General features: G+C 37.2%; 1 protein-coding gene across 2 annotated transcripts in view; it reads left to right on the top strand.

Annotated features, from left to right (window-relative positions):
- The first annotated feature begins 1,530 nt into the window (after positions 1 to 1,530).
- Positions 1,531 to 18,823, top strand: part of LOC121409239 (14-3-3 family protein artA-like) — a 39,711-nt gene continuing 22,418 nt past the window's right edge. Inside the window, exon 1 of one of the 2 annotated variants that reach the window (XM_041601108.1) lies at positions 1,531 to 1,693. In XM_041601108.1, coding sequence (XP_041457042.1) covers positions 1,573 to 1,693 — 121 coding nt within the window. In that variant the 5' untranslated portion in view covers positions 1,531 to 1,572. Of the gene's footprint in view, positions 1,694 to 10,868; positions 11,094 to 18,823 lie in introns of those variants that run through there. The other variant, XM_041601109.1, reaches the window with a different exon arrangement.

Genomic DNA, 18,823 nt, shown 5'->3' with positions numbered 1-18,823 from the left:
CCACTTGTTGGGGTGGACTTGTCTTTTAAAAAATCTCAGTCACGAAATTTGCTTGAGATACATGTGTTGCTACATTGGAAACTTCATTCGGCATATAGGCGGGGTATAAATCACTTTGATTTTTTTAAAAGTTGATTTTTTACAAAGTACGTATTTCTGTAGAAATAAAACCAACCTGCACTTAAAACTCCCACACTAGCGTAAAGATAGCCATGTCCCCCTCCCCAAAATGTTTCATGACCAATAAAAAGGAGGGAAAAAAAGAAAAGGAAATGGGGAAGACGTGTCAAAATCGATCACAAAATAGATTCTTGTATTCTGGGTGGGGTTGACTGATTGTGATTGATTGTGATTAATTGTGGGTGAATGTGTTTTGGGTGATATGTGGATGGATGGGTGCGTAGTGTGTAGGCCTACTCTTTAAATTGATCACGAGGTTTACAAATGGTTCCTGGTTCCTCTTTTCTTTCTCATTTTAACTTGTAAATACTGATTCTCAATAAAATTGCGTAATACGAACTGCCAGAGTCATTCTTTTTTTTTTTTTAGCTTATTATATGCAGCTGGTCGTATTCTTATATCAGCTTAGAATTTTGATGTAACTTTTTAACCTTTTCAAGACCTTGATGTAAAACAGTGTTTTAATACTGATCTTGTGTTTTTCCTGAATAAATATATTTCAATATTCAAAATGTAAAAAAAAAATTGCCCGCTCGCATCACTCACTTGCAGCTTGTTCTAGATTTTCAATGAATTAAAATTAAATTCAATCTTTCACCTTTTATCTATATTTTGTACATGCCCTTTGGCCTTCCTTGATTCTCGCATTCAATTGACAACGTTCACATTAGCATGGGATTATCACTGAAGTTTTCTTGATGATATAGTTTGATTCCCCATATTTCTCTTCTCCATTCTTAGAGGGTTTATCTTCTTTTATCCAATATACCTCGAAATAAAAGTTAAAATAAAAAGAAAATCTCATCCTTCGAGGATAACCCCCACCAGTCCCTCGGGGGTGTAACGGTTTTAAAGGGGGTGCTTAGTGTCACATTATGATGGTCATTTTTCACGTGTTTTTACATGGTTACTGAAAAAAAAAACGGGGGAAAGAGCTAGCTGTCACTCCCCCCCCCCGGCGTGGTCGCACTCTATCGTCTAATTAATAAAAACAAACTTTATGACTCAGTTAAGTGTGGGTAAGGTTGGAATCAGCTTTTTTCTGTTCACTCAAACAAATACAACAAAATAAATTTTCGAACTGGAACAATTGTTGATAGAGCGCTTGGATGAATGGTTCGAAGCCTTTTATTTTACATTATTTTGATCTGTCTGCGTTGTATTAAGTGCGCACACAGACTCAATACTCCATGCAAAGTGTTCGATTATTATTTTATCACCCACTGTCAATAGTATCATGCATGACTATAGTGGCTATACACCTAATAGGATTTTAGTCGTTACCGGCTTCCGTATCTGATCAAACCAAGTTCACTTTTACCTTCGCTAGAGCCTATATAGCTTACTTCTGGTCTTGCTTTGGACCGTGCCTTTGGATTATAAATATAAACTATGGCGGAGCAGAGAGAGGAACATCCAAAAAACCAAGAAAACTCTCAGATATTGAGTGACTCTGAAAGGTGGGAAACGGTGGAGTTGGCCAAGTTCGCTGAAATGACGGAAAGATATGAAGGTAATTGTCCATAACAACTTTTTTTTTAATTACAAACTGACCGCTGCGGCTATTGAAGGGCCTGTGCTTGATGTACTTGCCGTGGTTGCAGTGTATTATTTAGCTGCATACATGTCGTGAACTATGCATCAAATTCCCCAAATGCTGACTGAAGGGCCCTGAAGAGTCATGATGTATATATATATATATATATATATATATATATATATATATATATATATATATATATATGGTTTGGAACGTGCAATTGCTTTCATTAATTTTTTCTTAATAGTGGCAAGACTAAATGAAAATTTGTTTGTCATTGTCTGTTTGTTAATATTTTGAAATTATGTAAATTAATCATTTTCATTTGAATAAATGAAATATGTGAAAAGTTACTGTAGGTTTTTATCTCTATAATGTTTGCATCTTTGACAAAAAAATCTAATATGCAAATATTTGTTAATTACTAATATATTCCAACAGTGATCATATCCTGAATACAATTGAATATACTATCTCTCTATGATGTGCGAGTGGAATTAATTATAAACCACCATTAAGCATTATCGACCCTATTCAATAGTTTCAATTTCGGTCAGAATTTGAATATCCTCTACCCGGATTCTCTGTTTTATAATCGTGTTTCCGAAACAAGGAAATCCGATCACCGGTTCAAATCAAGTAAGAGTCATTCAAAACCAAATTAAATCTTGATAATTAACTTGTGATTATTGTTGGCCTTCATTTTTTTTAAAACCCTGATGTCAATTAGGTTAGCGGTACCACGGTGCAAAGTTATAGATCAAGGTCAATATGCGCCAAAAAAGTACTTTTTCATTTTTTTTTATTTATTTATTTATTTTTTTTTTTTTGGGGGGGGTATTTTCACTCATTTTTTCACTCATAAAGCCTGATGCATTCTTGAATTTTTTTCCCCAAAGCGATGCCAACATTGGTGATCAAGTCAAGACTTCAAGAATTCTGTTTTCTTGTAAAGTCTTGGCTTTATATATATATATATATATATATATATATATATATCACTTAATGAATGGTGTGCATTGGCTATATTAATTTTGTTTGCAATCAGTGTGTGAATCTGTTTCTCTCTTGCTTCTTTTAGTGGTTAGTGTTTCGCTCTCTATACTCAAGTTTAGTTGAATATAGAGAAAATCTCGTTATTACGATCGTGATAGGGCATAGGCCTACCCTGCACCATAAGATCGGGCTCAACGAGCCCAATCTCAAGTTTCCCACAGTAAATTATGCCAAATGTTCTATTTTACAATAGAGTGAAATCCAGGCGTATTCACGTATCCATGTTTGAAAAGTTTTAATTATGATAAACATCTGTTCGGCGGGTCCGTTCAGGGATAAATTTCAAAAGTTCTTGATGTTCACCTAGTAATGAGAGTAAGTTAATCTGACATCATAGTAACTGGGGAGGGGCGATAGCCCAAATTTAATTAATGGGGGCAAATATATTGACTAGCTTACTGATTTGCCCCCCTCCAATTATTTAGCAACACAAATGAAATGATAAACAAGACAAATAGTGTTTAAAAAAAACATTGGAAAGCACTATAAAACCAATTGAGCTTGGCATAAAATCACTACTAAAACATACTGATTTTGTCATTCATTCTTTAACGCACTTTGTGCCCCAAATTCTTTGTTATCACTTGGCGCGCGAAAAATTTTGACATTTTTTTTTTAAATTTATGCTCCGGCCCTTATACAATTGTTGATGGAGGATATGTCGGAGTTCCATTCTGCGCATGATCAGAAGAAGGCCATTCGGACTAAGTGACATGGTGGTTTAAAATCTAATAAGATAATCACCAACTTTGATGTCTTGCATGATTATTCATAGGCCTATATTCTTTTGAATTTTGTTTTTCATTACATCCACAATAAACAACAATGCGTCCACTAGCGACTGGTATTTCTCGGTTGACCAAGTACATTGCTATAGCAACTTGTTAATTCGTTAAAGTAAACACGCAACATATGCTTTCATAGAATGTTGCTATTCTAGTCACATGGGCTACACAATTTCTGCATCCTGCTTTGTATGGCATGCCTACATGATGATATCTTCTTTGAAATCTGCCAATATAATATCATAATGTAAAAAATTAAAGGTCATTCGACCAAAATTCAAAATTGCCCATGTGGTGTACCGAACTGGTCTATCATAATCAAGGAATTTTTTTTTCATATCTGATAACCTGTCAGACGACAATCGCCCGAGTGATGATGCAACACTCTCCCAGCAACTACCTCTCACTACCTTTCAGGTTGAAAAGTTTGTTTGCATTTTTTTGATAATATTTTTTATGCTTTGTATATCAGTGTTTTTAATGAGAATGTGAAAAATGAATTCAAATCAATTAATAGACGATTATCCGAACCTTCCTTTGATACAATGATAGTAACCGTCACCTGATTAAGTGCTTCTTAAATACAGGTGTTTTCCGATAGCAACTGATCAAATTTAAAAGGTGGCAGTTTTCCTGGTCTTGTTGGTTAATGCCCCGTTTCAGAAAATGCCTTCCGATCAACATGCTTCAGATTTGGAGCAGCAACAAAATTGAGAAGGACGTGCCCCATTTTCGCTATATAAAATGTGTTATTTTTCGATCTGCTAACTTCCGCGCACACGATGGGTGATTTCAAATCCGGTATTGGCCTTAATTTTGGTGTTGAAATTGTTGAATCATAACCGTGCGCGTATTCTGGGGTACTTTCGCCCCCCCCCCCCCCGGTAGGCAAATGGGGGGGCAAAAAGAAGAAAAAAAATAAGAAAAGAAAAGGGAGAAAAAAAAGGAGGGAAATAAGAACAAGAAAAAGAAAAAAAGTGGGGGAAAAGAGAAGAAAACAAGAAGAGGGAAGGGGGCGCCGAATTGATGTTCGAACTTGGGGGGCGCTTAATTTATGTTCGACTTAAGGGCTCCAAATTGATGTTCGACATAGGGGGCGCCGAATTGATCTTCAACCTAGGGAGGCGCCGAATTAATGTTCGAACGAGGGGCGCCGAATTTATGTTTTACCTAGGGGCGCCGAATTCATGTTTGACTTAGGGGCGTCGAATTGATGTTCGGCATAGGGGGGCGTTGAATTTATGTTTTACATAGGGGGGCGAATTGATGTTCGACATATAGGGGGCGGCGAATTGAAGTTCGCCTTAGGGGCGCCGAATTGATCTTCAACCTAGGGAGGCGCCGAATTGACGTTCGAACTAGGGGCGCCGAACTGATGTTCGATATAGGGGGCGCCGAATTGATGTTCGACATAGGGGGCGCCGAAGTGAAGTTTGGCGTAGGGGCGCCGAATCGAACTTCAACCTAGGGGTGCCGAATTGGAGATTGATAAAGCGGGCGCCGAATTTATGTTCGACCTAGAGGGGCAGGGGGCAGATTAATGTTTGACCTAGGGGCGCCGAATCGGAGTTTTATATTGGGGGCGCCGAATTGATGTTATACTTAGGGGAGATGAATTGATGTTCGACAAGGCGGGGGGCGCCGAATTGATGTTCGACATAGGCAATGGTGTATGTCCCGAGGCGCCAAATTCACATTCGATCTTTTGGGTGCCAATTTGATGTTTGTCCTGGGGCGCCAAATTCATGTTTCTGTTTCTGTTTCTGTTTGTGGTAACTCCCGTAGGAACTCGGCAGGACAGCATTTTTTGCTGGTAAACGCCAAGCTGGTATATAACCAATTACCTTGGAAACATTTTACGTCTAGGTTAATCAGTCATAGTGGCTGACGTAATAGACGACAGATATCACTCTTGGGCCTTTTTATCAAAGTGGAGACAATGGCAGAGTTGGGATTCGAACTCACAACCTTGCGATTATGAGTCCAATGCTCTAACCACTGGACCACACGACCCTTCAATGTTCAATCTAGGGAGGGCGCCAAATTCACATGCAACCTAGGGAGGGGCGCCAAATTCATGTTCAATCTAGGAAAGGCGCCAAATTCATATGCAACCTAGGGAGGGGCGCCAAATTCACATTCGACCTTTTGGGTGCCAATTTGACGTTTGACCGGGGGCGCCAAAATCATGTTTCACACCCGAGTTTGGTGCTTGCACTCGTATCAAATGCAGAGTTAGATGCCCATCCTATTCATGAATAGAAAAATTCTCGGAAAGTTCAATTTTAGGTCAGAATTATCAAAAATGTTCAGCTTGCGCTTCACACTCGCATCAATTATTTTATAAAGATATCCATCATATTCATGGTTACAAAAAGTGTTCAGAATGTCCAGTTTATGGGTCGAAATTCAAAAAGTTTCAGATCGCATAAAATCTTTGTGTTTAGAACGTAAGAAAGGTTCGCTCTTAACCTACGAATAGCTTCATGAAATATCCACCTCCACAATTGTATTCTTTTCAAAAAGTGGTATGACGACATATTCATGGATATTTTTTTCATGAACACATTAAAAAATGATTTTCAATTGCCCTTTTTCATGTGATTATGAATGATCATTCAACATGCATTTAAGGCACCTTTGCCTAACTACGGGGAGGGGCACCCCCCCATCGGCTGGCAAAAAATGGGGAAAAGGAGAAAAGGGATCAGGAAGAAAGAAATAGAAAATAATGGGGGAGAAGAAATTATATTATTATTACATAATACATATTTTCCCATAACTTTATGTAACATTATTTGCTTAGGACCTTGCCCCCTTCGCGCTCACATCATTTTGTTTCGTAAATTACGTATGGCCTTAGTATAAGCTCCTAAGAACAAGCCTTAAAATTTCCCACTTTAGATCGAAGAGTGTTCGATATTTGGGTCAATAAAATCATATTGCGGATCCATCATCTTGTTCATAATTTTTTTAGAGGTATTCAGTAAAATGTCTGCCTTAAGCGCCATTTATTCCTCTTGAAGATAAGCGCCACTGAGGAGCGATGAACACATATGTCATCCCCGTTTTTCTTTTCCCATCATGTCTCTCTTTCTTTCTCCCTCTTTCTCTTCCTTTTCCTACGTTTTTTTTTATTTTAATTTTTGCAAGCCGATGGGGGGGGGGCGGGTACTGTCCCCGTGCCCCTATATCGTTACGCCACTGCGCGGAACAGCTTGCTGTGTAAGGTTCTATTATTTTCATCGTAATATGTTGCAATCTGTGACGATGCTATACTAGAATAATAGCGAATTTGATATCTCGCTCGTCATGATGATAATAGCAATCGTATGATTGTCTCCGATTTGAAGATAAATTGACTTTTCTACAAAATAAAGGCTTGCGATATTATCAAAAATTGTTATCTTCTTAAAGCTAGTTTGACCCTCAAACAAAAAAAATTTAATTCACATTTTCAGAAATAAGCAAAATGCTAATTGTTCCCAAATCGGATCGTAGACCAGACTTTCTCGGTGCGCTACTCAAATTGACAAAGAATAGCTGGGAGGATGGTGAACCGTGTAGAGCAACATGCAGCAGTACCGTCTCAACTTTCGGAGCTGATGACAAATTGCAAATATGTCTTTTATCCATAGTCCAGGACGAAACCGCTGCTGTAATTGAATCACTAATTTTTGACACAAACTTCTTGGTTGTTCTTTGTCATGAAGGGCAATTGACAATACATTTTCTCTGATCTTGAACCCTCCGAACATCGGGGAGCGAAAACTCTCCATATAATGATGTTCCGGTTTCAAAATTTCGCGCGAAACATTGGAATGACTCAGGTGAAAACGTTCCCACCACCACCACTTTACGTGATATTATGGGAACCAGTTCAGGAGATGGTAGAGGACTGTACTGGTTTCCTAAAATGGTATAAGGGAAACCAGTTCAAGAAAGTAAAGATGAGATTGAGGTCTGTGTACATTTTTGGTTAGTTACCAAAATGTGCAGTACACTGACGACATCTTTATTCTTCTCCTTCTGCGCTGCATAATTCCAACAATCATTGCCCCCAAAATAGGTTATAGAGTACCGAAGTGTGACGTCATCAATTTTCAATATTTTTTTAATTACTGCGTTTTTTAGTACCATATTTCGGTAGAGCATGACGACCCCCTCCCACAACCCAAAGATGGTTGGGATCGGTCCGAGGGCCCCCAAGATATCATTATTACATAATTAGCCCCATTGGAGTCAACGTATTATAGTATTAGCCTGGTTCTGTGAACCATGCAGAGCAATATGATACATTGAATTCAATGGGCTAATTATGAATTCATGAAGTCATATCTCAGCCCCCCGTGGACCGATCGTTCTCACCAGATAGGCCTATAGAAAGTGGGGGTTTTCATCATGCTCTATACCTGAATATGACATCGAAAATTCTGAATGAGGAAAAAAAAGAGAGGTTAGTTTGTGACGTTCTTTAACGAGAGACCAACGTCATAATGAATCTCTCGTTGAAGAACATCACATTTAATTGACAAGACCTTTAGGGAAGGCGGGGTAAGTTGTGACACTTTTTACATTTTGCATGTTAGAATTGATATTACTAGTGCTATTGTAGAAATAAGTACCTTGCCTTTAAACTTTGATTCTTGGGAAATGTTTTTCACCTACATATAACTTTCTACCCCCACACTGAAAGTCATCGTGACCTTTGAAAAAAACGATGTCAAATGGCTCAACTTGCCCCATATATGGGGTAAGTTGTGCCACCGTCTGGGGTAAGTAGAGCCACAAAAACTACGTACAAAATGTATGGGGGGAGAACCAGCGTGTCAATTTTTTTTTAAAGTCTTTTCACTTGCTAATTCTCTATAAATACTAACATCCTTTAAAAGGAAAAGAGCAGTCATGTAAATTTGCTCCTTTCAACCTGCATTTCAATCGATTTTTATGGTTTGTTTTTTAAGATACTTACCATAAGAAATACCATGGATCAATTTGCCCCATGCTGTTTGGCTCAATTTAACCCAGTCCGAACTTAGTGCGATAATTTTGTAGCCACACATTTATTATGCATTTATCATATAAAAGACTATGACAAGAATGAAGATCCATCCCTGGACTAACAATGTTTTTATCATGTCTTTACTATATTTAAAGACGTGTGTGTGAATAAAGTACTTATCTATTTCACACTCTTGTTTACTTTTTTGGCTGAAATTCATACTTTTCCATCTAAAAAAATACTTTTTGTTTCAAAGTGGAAAACATTGGCATGGGGCTGGTGGCTCAACTTTCCCCTATGCTCAACTTACCCCGCCTTCCCCTATGCTTTATTTATTGTGCATTTGGTCTAAGCTCTTCGTGGTCCAATCCGTGGTTCTAATACCCTCTTGAGCTACTAGTATTTCGTCTTTCCTATAATAGCTGTTCGCCTTTTCAGACTATTTGATCTGTAAGAAGTTAAAATTTATTGTGAGCGCGCCTCGATCTAGCTCATAAGTTTTGACAATCAGACCTGAAAAGGGATATTTTGATAATTTTATATAATAAGCCTACATGAAGAATAAGTCATTTACAAATCAAAAATGCGAGCGCGCAGCGCTAGCTGGAAAATTTTGATATTGAGACCACACCACGAAACGAAACAATTTTTACATTAAAAAATCATCCCCTTTCCCTCCTTTTCCCTTTTGATCCCCCTTTTTTTGCACCGCCCCTGCATGGATCCGCCTATAACAATGTGGATTCTGTTCATTGATAAAACAAATTAAACCAATTGCTTTGATAATGTATATGATACGTAACAATGTAGAATATGAAACTCCTCCCAGAAGAAAGAACCAGTTCAACTAGACCAGTTCGTCCAGTAGAATTTCAACTGGTAACTTTGGAAATTGGAACATCGGTTTACTGGTCATAATGGTCCATTATACTGGACCAGTTAAAGGTAAAGTCCACCCAAGGAAAATGTTGATTTGAATAAATAGATAAATATCAAACTAGCGTGGTGCTAAAAAAATTCATCAAAATCGGACGTAAAATGAAAAAGTTATAACATTTGTAAGTTTCACTAATAATAACAATATATAGGGTATTCATATTGCGCACATATGCTCAAGGCGCTCCTATGCACTATGCACAACTCAGTGACATGCAAATGACACAGTCGATGATGTCCCTTACTATTTCTTTTGTTTTTACTGTTTGAATTATACAATATTTCATTTGTTTACAGATTTGACAGTAATGACCAACTTGACTGAATCAAATAGTATTAAACAATGCTAATAATTCCACATGTTCAGGGAGGAAATAATCGTTATTTCACTTGGCAATGAGGAGAAAATACGAATATTCAATAGGCCTATTTCAAACATGTATAATAACATACATAAGGAATAGTGAGTGGATGACGTCATCAGTCTCCTCATTTGCATACCAATCATGATGTGCAAGTGTTATGCTTGTTGGATTTTTCTCTTTTTATTCAAATCAAAGTTTGGTGTGGACTTCAATAAATTCAATCCAGTTAATTTTTAATTGGAATTATGAAACAGGTCTTGATTACTAGAATTTGTTACTGGTCTCAGTGGTCTCACTGCGGTGAACAGGTACCCAACTCAACTGGTGTAACTGGTATTTCCTATACTGGTTGAAGTGGTACGTGCTCTGGATCAATCTATCATATCGGTTTGGTTCGTTGTGATCGGGGAATTGTGATGAAAAAAATTAATAATAAATTTATTTTCTGCTGTTATTATGTTAAATATATGTAGTGTCCTGTGTCCATCCCAAAATTTCAGGTGGACACTCCCTAAATTTTTTGGCTTCCGCCGCCAATGATTAGACCAGTTGATTTATCAGGGGAATGTATTGTGTTTTTTCTCTTAACCCTTAACGATAATTACAATGAAAAAAAAAAAAAGTAATAATATCAAATGATAATGATTATAATAATACTATATATAGCAACAATATCGACAATAATGATAATAACAACGCATCTATAGATAGAACAAATCTTCACTTTATTTTTACTGGTCCAGTTAGGAATCAACTGGCCCAGCTAAAACAAGTCAGTAAAATAAATTATTGGTCTAACTGGTTTTCCTTCTGGGCTTGAATTTTATTTAAATTTCCAACAATATATGCATTCCAATAAGTCTTTTTTTATTTCAGCATCTGAGTGCGAGGGTTATTATCGATCTAGCGTATGTCAGCGGCCTACACGACGCGACGCAACCACCATATTACAAGTTGACCACTGATACGGTCTCTTTACCGGAACTATATAATCGATCACCAATCCGTACGTGTACGTAAGTACGTCCGTACGTTTTGCACGAAAACCAAAGACATCTCGAGAGGGATTTTGTGACTGACGACAACAATAATATTAGATTTTCAATCCAGTGAAATCAACTTCAAATTTTATAGATCTGCCATGGAAAATAAAGGTGCGGCAAGTTCAAGTACACGAGATGAAAATGTATATATGGCTAAGCTCGCCGAGCAAGCCGAAAGATATGATGGTAAGTATTCATCGTCAACTCGTAATACATCCGCCCAGTACCCGTACTTGTGTTCGATCGATGCAGTGATCATTTGTGTGAAACGGTGGATATCATCTCTCTATCGCCTCGGTGCTTTTCATTACGACCCTTCTAGAACTTACTTCTACCACCCCTCGGTCAAAACTCGGGGTGAAAGAAGAGCCGATATGAAAAGCACCTCGCGAATATACATGGTAATGTAATTGTAACAGATCTACGCCGGACTATGGTAGGCCTACCACATTCATGAGACATGAGCAGTTGGATCACAATGAATAAGATAAAAATCTTAACGTTGTTAGATCTAGTCTAACTATTGTTAGGTTAACGTTAGATCTTCATGATCTTAGTCCGGCATTATCGTGATATAGGGAACCACCGTTCACTTCATACAGCAGCGCTTTATTCAGTCACACGCACGGTTCCCTATTTCCACCTCCATTCACTTTGTACACAAGTCACAAGTCACAAGTGCGCGTACACAAATCTACGAGTGGTTCCCAAAACCACGATTTGGCCCTTAGTCCTATTGATCTACAACTTTCATACGACTTTAGGAGGGCTAACGTAAGGCCAGGGCAAGGACAGGTAGATCTATCATCTAGGTCTAACATTATATAGATCGACATCACTCAAGCCAGGCCCAGGGTTCATTACAATTTACATGCCGCCGTGCACAAAAAAAAGCCATTGGCCTAGGCTAGAGTGTAGAGAATAAGAGATAGACCGCTATGCCTGTGGTGCTAGTGGTTGGGTCTAATGTTAAAGTAACAGCAGGGCCTAGTATGTTGCAAAAAAAAAAGAAAGAAATGAGGTGTTTGCTTCATATCATAGCATCATTTAGAGCTCATCAAGACCTTTAATACCTCATTCATTTCAATAGTCCCTGTAACAAGAAAATTATGGTAGCCTAGTTTTAAGATCACACAAATCGCCTCTTCAATATGTATGATGGGGTGACCATAATTTGCGCACATTTTAAAAATTATGAAGTTGATTTCCAATCAAAAATTTCTCACAACTCACACAAAATTAGTCAAAACCATTAATACCAAACGGAAGGCAAAATTCCAAAGTCAATTTCGCTGGACGGAATTATAAAGTAGGTCAAGGGTTTCGCTGGTATCGCGATCTCAAAATTCCATGGCGATCGACTAGTGCGCGCTCGGCTGAAAAAGTGTCGTAAAAAAGTGTGACCTTAATTTCAAGGATTTAGAAAAGGAATCAAGCAGACAAAGGTCAGATAATTATATCAGATGGAGGTTAAAAGCCATAAAATTGGTTGGTACCATATTTTACTTAGTTGGAGAACTCTGCTTGCAAACTGGCGATTTCTTGATGCTTGTCGAGAAGATCGGATTTTCTTGGAGCGGATGCAAAATGTAACAAAATTTGCTGATGTTTTGCCAATATTTTCACAAATTGAGACCTTTCCATCAAGATAATTACCATACTGAGTATAAATTTGAAGTTGGTCTTTCTGAAGGTGATATCAGTTTTTCAAGATATTGATGAGAAATTGAGATATTAGACCATGCGCAAAATTAGGTAACGTGCAAATTAAGGTCACACTATCATATGGTATTCCTTAAAACAAAGTGACCTTAATTGGGACCAATGTGTAATAATAGAAAACAATGATGCACATACATTGGCATATGGAAGTGCCCAACAACACTCCCAAAAATTACAGACATCGCCGAAACAGGGACATAAAAACACATTTAGCGTCAGATTTCTTTCAAATTTCACCACAATGTAGTTGAACTGTTGTTCTATCGGAATGACTACATGTACCTTTTAGAGTGGGATGATACCTGTAAATATAAATAGCAAGAGTTTGAAAGCAAGGCCAAAGTTCCAGTAGCACACAGAGTTGCAAGATCACCGAGTGAGATTTTTTTTCAAGTCTAGACAGCTGCCATATACATTCAACTACATAAAAACAATGATGTCATTTGGAATAACCTTTCCTTGCACATGCAAACACAATACAAAGCAATGCCCCCACAGTTGCCCTGAGATTATAGGCAGCACACTCAATGCCTCATTCAGAATGCACGTAGAGGGTGCTTTTGCAACATACCTACTAACAGAAGTCATGTGTTGTGGATGCCAGAAGTGGCTTTGCAGCACTGCCAAACTACATGTTCATGTACGCCCAAATGCAGTTCTTGGTATGAGGTTAGTAGAAGTAGGCCTACCTACGTGACCTAGGCCACTGCACTATTGTTAGTGTTATCGACAACTACCATCTAACAATAGACTGTCTCTAGTGAGAGATCTAACTTAAAGGTCAAGTCCACCTCAGAAAAATGTTGATTTAAATCAATAGAGAAAAATCAGACAAGCACAATGCTGAAAATTTCATCAAAATCAAATGTAAAATAAGAAAGTTATGACATTTCAAAGTTTCGCTTATTTTCAACAAAATAGTTATATGAACGAGCCAGTTACATCCAAATGAGAGAGTCGATGACGTCACTCACTATGTCTTTTGTTTTTTATTGTTTGAATTATACAATGTTTCAATTTTAACGAATTTGATGATTAGGACCTCATTGCCTGAAGCACAAAATGTTAAAAATAATGGAATTCCACGTGTTCAGGGAGGAATGAAACTTCATTTCACATGACAATGACAAGAAAATAAAAATATTTCATATAATAAAATACAAAAGAAATAGTGAGTGAGTGATGTCATCAACTCTCTCATTTGGATGTAACTGGCTCGTTCATATAACTATTTTGTTGAAAATAAGCGAAACTTTAAAATGTCATAACTTTCTTATTTTACATCCGATTTTGATGAAATTTTTAGTGTTATGCTTGTTGAATTTTTCTCTTTTTATTCAAATCAAGTTTTTGTTGGGGTGGACTTGTCCTTTAAGACTAGACTCTGTCTGAGCATGCTAAGGTCTATTCATACAGTACGTTAGTGAACTCACCACATATCGACCACCTCTTTTGAAACCGACCACCTTCCGCGCATTAAGATTATTGCGTTACATGCGGAAGAGTAGGCAGTAGGGGCACCGGTACAAAAATTGGGATTGTCCCAGAAAACAAGGACTCCTCATAAATCAAGACAAATCATGTCTTGATAAATTGAAAGTGTCCTTGTTTATGGGGACAATTTTTTTTCCCCACTTACCAGTGTGGGACATAGACATTAATTACAGGGATTGAGAGTGCTAAAAATAGATCCAGTGACCTCAATTCCCCCAGTTTACCATCTATTTCTCACAGCTTGCCGTCTTCAAATCTTGTTATGTAATCCGGTATGTTGATATAGACTAGCCCGCACTTGATTGGTGTCGACACTAGACGGGTGAATGAACTTTCCTAGATTTCCTTTGTGGAGAAATCTTTGAAAACTGAGACAGTCCCTGGTAAATTGGGAGGATCCCAATTTTCTGACCGGCGCCTGTACTTGTAGGCTTGGTGTCCATAGGAATAAGATTAAGAATCATTTCACAAGAGAAAAAGAGGAATGAAAAGGTAAAAATTGTGGCTTAGCTTTAGAATCCAAGGCTTACCTTAAGATCCAATGTCATGAATTGATAACAAAAATCTTTGGGTTTGAAAAAGAGAAAATATGTTGGCAGGGCCAACGACCTTCGATGAGAAGATTTGATTATAAAGTTACGCATGCGCACCTGGATCGGCATGCATCATTATTTTTAAGGCATGCATAGATGCGTTGGTGACAAATACTTACAGTATAAGTGAGGTCTGTTGGTTCGTTGGTCAGAAATAGAAGTATATACTTGTCTGTTGGTTACATTTTTTTAGCATATGAGTTATTGATAGCTGGATGGAATAAACTCCCTGAAGAAGCCATCAAATTGTCCACACTCCTCAACTTTAAACAGAGACTATCAAAATTAAAGGTCAAGTCCACCTCAGAAAAATGTTGATTTGAATCAATAGAGAAAAATCAGAAAAGCACAATGCTGAAAATTTCATCAAAATCAATTGTAAAATAAGAAAGTTATAACATTTCAAATTTTCGCTTATTTTTAACAAAATAGTTATATGACCGAGCCAGTTACATCCAAAAGAGAGAGTCGATGATGTCACTCACTCAGTATTTCTTTTGTTTTTTATTGTTTGAATTATACAATATATCAATTTTTACAAATTTGAAGATTAGCACCTCTTTGCCCGAAGCACAAAATGTTAAAATAATGGAATACCACGTGTTCAGGGAGGAATGAAACTTCATTTCACATGACAATGACGAAAAAAATCAAAATATTTCATATTTCATATAACAAAATACAAAAGAAATAGTGAGTGAGTGATGTCATCAGTTCCTCATTTGCATACCGACCGAGATGTGCATATAACTGTTTTGTGAAATGAAGCGAAACTTTAAAATGCCATAACTTTCTTATTTTATATCCAATTTTGATGAAATTTTCAGTGTTATGCTTGTTGAATTTTCTCTTTTTTTCAAATCAAGTTTTTGTTCGGGTAGACTTGTCCTTTTAGTTATTAATGGGTTACCAAGCCCCCTAAACCCTGCCACACTAATATCTACATGTACGTGAAGGTGGAAGTGTGGTGCTTCAAGGTATGTTCAAGGTATGTACCTGGGTCATAGCATGGACCTAAAAGATAGTGCATTGTTGGTTGGTGATTAATATAAGTGAGGTCCGTTGGTTCATTGGTCAGAAATTATTGTAGGCCTGGCCCTAGGTCCGTTGGTCATAGCATAGAATCATGTAGAAGATAAATAGCGTTGTTCGTTGGTGACGATATAAGTGGGGTCCGTTGGTTTGTTGGTCAGAAATGGAAGTGTAGGTTTGTTGATCATAGCATGGACTTCGAAGATAGATAGCATTGGTCGTTGGTAACAAATATTAGTGAGGTCAGTTGGTCAGAAATATATATGCGTTGGTCCATTGGTTTGAAATAGATGCGTTGTGTTTTTTAATAGGCAGGTAGGACCATTAGTTCAAAGGGTATAACTATAAGATAGATATTGGATAAAATTGGTTGCGAGATGGCGATGTGTAAAAAGAATGTTGTGTTGAGTGTGATGCCTTGTTCTGACACTACAGTTAGTATCCATGCTCTCATAATCGATTATGACATTGGATTCTAAAGGTACTCTGAATCCAATGTCATGAACTGAAGTATGGTGCCTCGTTCTAACACTACAGTTAGTATCCATGCTCTCATAATCGATTATGACATTGGATTCTATAGGTACTCTGAATCCAATGTCATGAACTGAAGTATGGTACCTCGTTCTAACACTACAGTGTGTATCCATGCTCTCATAATCGATTATGACATTGGATTGTAAAGTTACCCCAGATTTTTGTATGGATCTAGATCTAGTTTATACACTCAGCAAAAAAAGTTCTTGGACACTTATAAATGTTAAGATATTCCATATAGATATTTGATTAAAGGCAAATTATTGTATGTCAACATGATCAGACACTATTCCTCTTCCAGTATGACATGACATTTTCATGTGAACAGTCATGCATGGGTGGTTAAATGCTTTAAACAATAGCAATATCAGTAAAGAAAATTGCAAGAAATGGATCAGTCAGTGCATGGCTGGTTACAGGCATTAACACTAGCAATGTCAGTGAAAGAAATCATGTTTATAAAAGTTTTGAAACTGATCAAAGATGAGGTTGTCAAAGCTTTCATAGTACAATTAAAAAATATTTCGTGTGGAATTCTTATTGTGCATAATCACTAACCATTGAAAATAATTATTTTTTACCTAATTTTATAAGAGTCATTCCTAAAGTATTACGGTAATACACAATCCTTGGAAAAATTAATGTGCCTGGAATTTTTATACCAAACCAAGAAATTGTGTTCGGTTCGGTTTTGCTACAGCACTAATCACATGCATACAGAGTGCCAATCAATGAACAATCAACTTTATCAAATATTAATGATTTTGTACCTGAAGACTGGAATTCTTTATTGTTATTCAGTATTAAATGATAAAACTAATGACTGATAAACCAACTGAACATGTATATTGCCTTCGATCGGAGGTTTGATGAATATATGGTTCCCTTAATCTCTTGTGTTTTTTTGTCACTTAGCGATATCGATAACATTTCTCTCGTCGTTAATACCCGCTATCATGTTAGGACACATTGATTTTCCTCGATTTCAAGGAATTCACAGTAACAGCCTTTTGAAAGTGGCTTTTCAAACAGAAAATTACGGAAAACATATTTTACCTCAAACTGCACAGAAGAGCAACAGAAATTACTCCAAAATCTCAACAAAATACGAATATTTACTAGCCACAAAACACGATCTCACCCCCTCTTTGCTATAATCATGACATTCTAAACATCGTGACCTTCACTCCATTTCGATCGAATCAAAAACATCACAAGTGCAAAGCTCAATTTTGGCTAAGTTCCAACTAACGTAAGTGTAGAAGATGGCAACCAGCCGTGTGTTGCTGCCCTCTACATTCAAAGATGTACAGAGTGATATCAAAATGTATAGGCGAAAGATGTTGACTGCTCATAACGATGTCCAGAAAGCCCAAAAATTATTGATAAAACTTCATCCAACCCCAAAATAATGCTAATAACGTGAAAGATGAGGATGTGTTTATGCTACATATGTTTGTTAAAGATGTTATGTAATCATTTACATCTGATGAACGTGGATTGCACAGTGGCAGATAAAAATTTTGACCAATGCGAGTATGTGACATCGCTGTAATGGATAAAAAAAGCATATTTTTTATGTTCTTCGGTAAGATATTTTTAGCGTGATATCGATAGAATTTTCTTAACGATAACAGCCCTATCATTTTCACTTGATACCTTTTTTAATTTACTAACCTTGGTCAACAAAGAGTACATGTAGTTATGAAATAAATTTCTTACAGTCATTCTGTTCTGTTTTTTCGCATTTATGCTGTTAAAGTAGAAATATATTGAAAATCGTAAAAATGGAGAATCGTATATCAAATTAAAGGAGAAAATAAGGAGAACACGATGGTGTACATCATTTATCATGGAGACCGATGAAACTCAGTTAATTGATAGTTTAAAGTTCTCTCTCTGAATGCTTCAAACACGCAAAATTATGTCCGTGAAATTGGGGATGTTTTATGATGTCACTGTCTGTACGAGAGGCGTGATTGGCTCTCCCACATGAAGCTCCACTTGCATGCAAAACCTGTTGCGAGGGTACCTTTTCTCCACACTGTCTCTGAATACTTGGATCCCGAAATGAAAGAAAACCCAGAATTTTAAATTATCTAGATTTGGATTTTCAAATTGATGATTTTGAAGATGAAGAGAATGATGATGAAGTGAACAACAAAGTGACGTAGTTGGAGGTAAATTGGGGGAATTACGCCGATGATGATGAGTCGGACAATTCAACTTGCAACACGATCATATGCCGATTCGCTACCAACTCGTGCAGCTGCTACAAGTGCTAGCTACACCGCGTGGGCCAAATTGAATTCATGAAAATGAATAACCACATCCAGACAGTGTTACCTCTTTCAAAATAAGAAGGAAAATAATGATATAACTGTACTTACAAAGAAGTGAATATAATTCGAACCTGAAGGCAAATCAACTCAACGAATAGCAGCAGACGATATGCATAATTATGTGATCGTAAACAAACTATCACAACACATGACGTATAGCTTGCTCGCCTTGGCTGAGAGAGTACGAGTAGATCTA

This window comes from Lytechinus variegatus, chromosome 2 (genome assembly GCF_018143015.1).
Source record: "Lytechinus variegatus isolate NC3 chromosome 2, Lvar_3.0, whole genome shotgun sequence".
NCBI classification, from domain to species: domain Eukaryota; kingdom Metazoa; phylum Echinodermata; class Echinoidea; order Temnopleuroida; family Toxopneustidae; genus Lytechinus; species Lytechinus variegatus.
The sequence above is the reverse complement of the archived record's forward strand: the minus strand, read 5'-3'. Positions and strand labels throughout refer to the sequence as shown.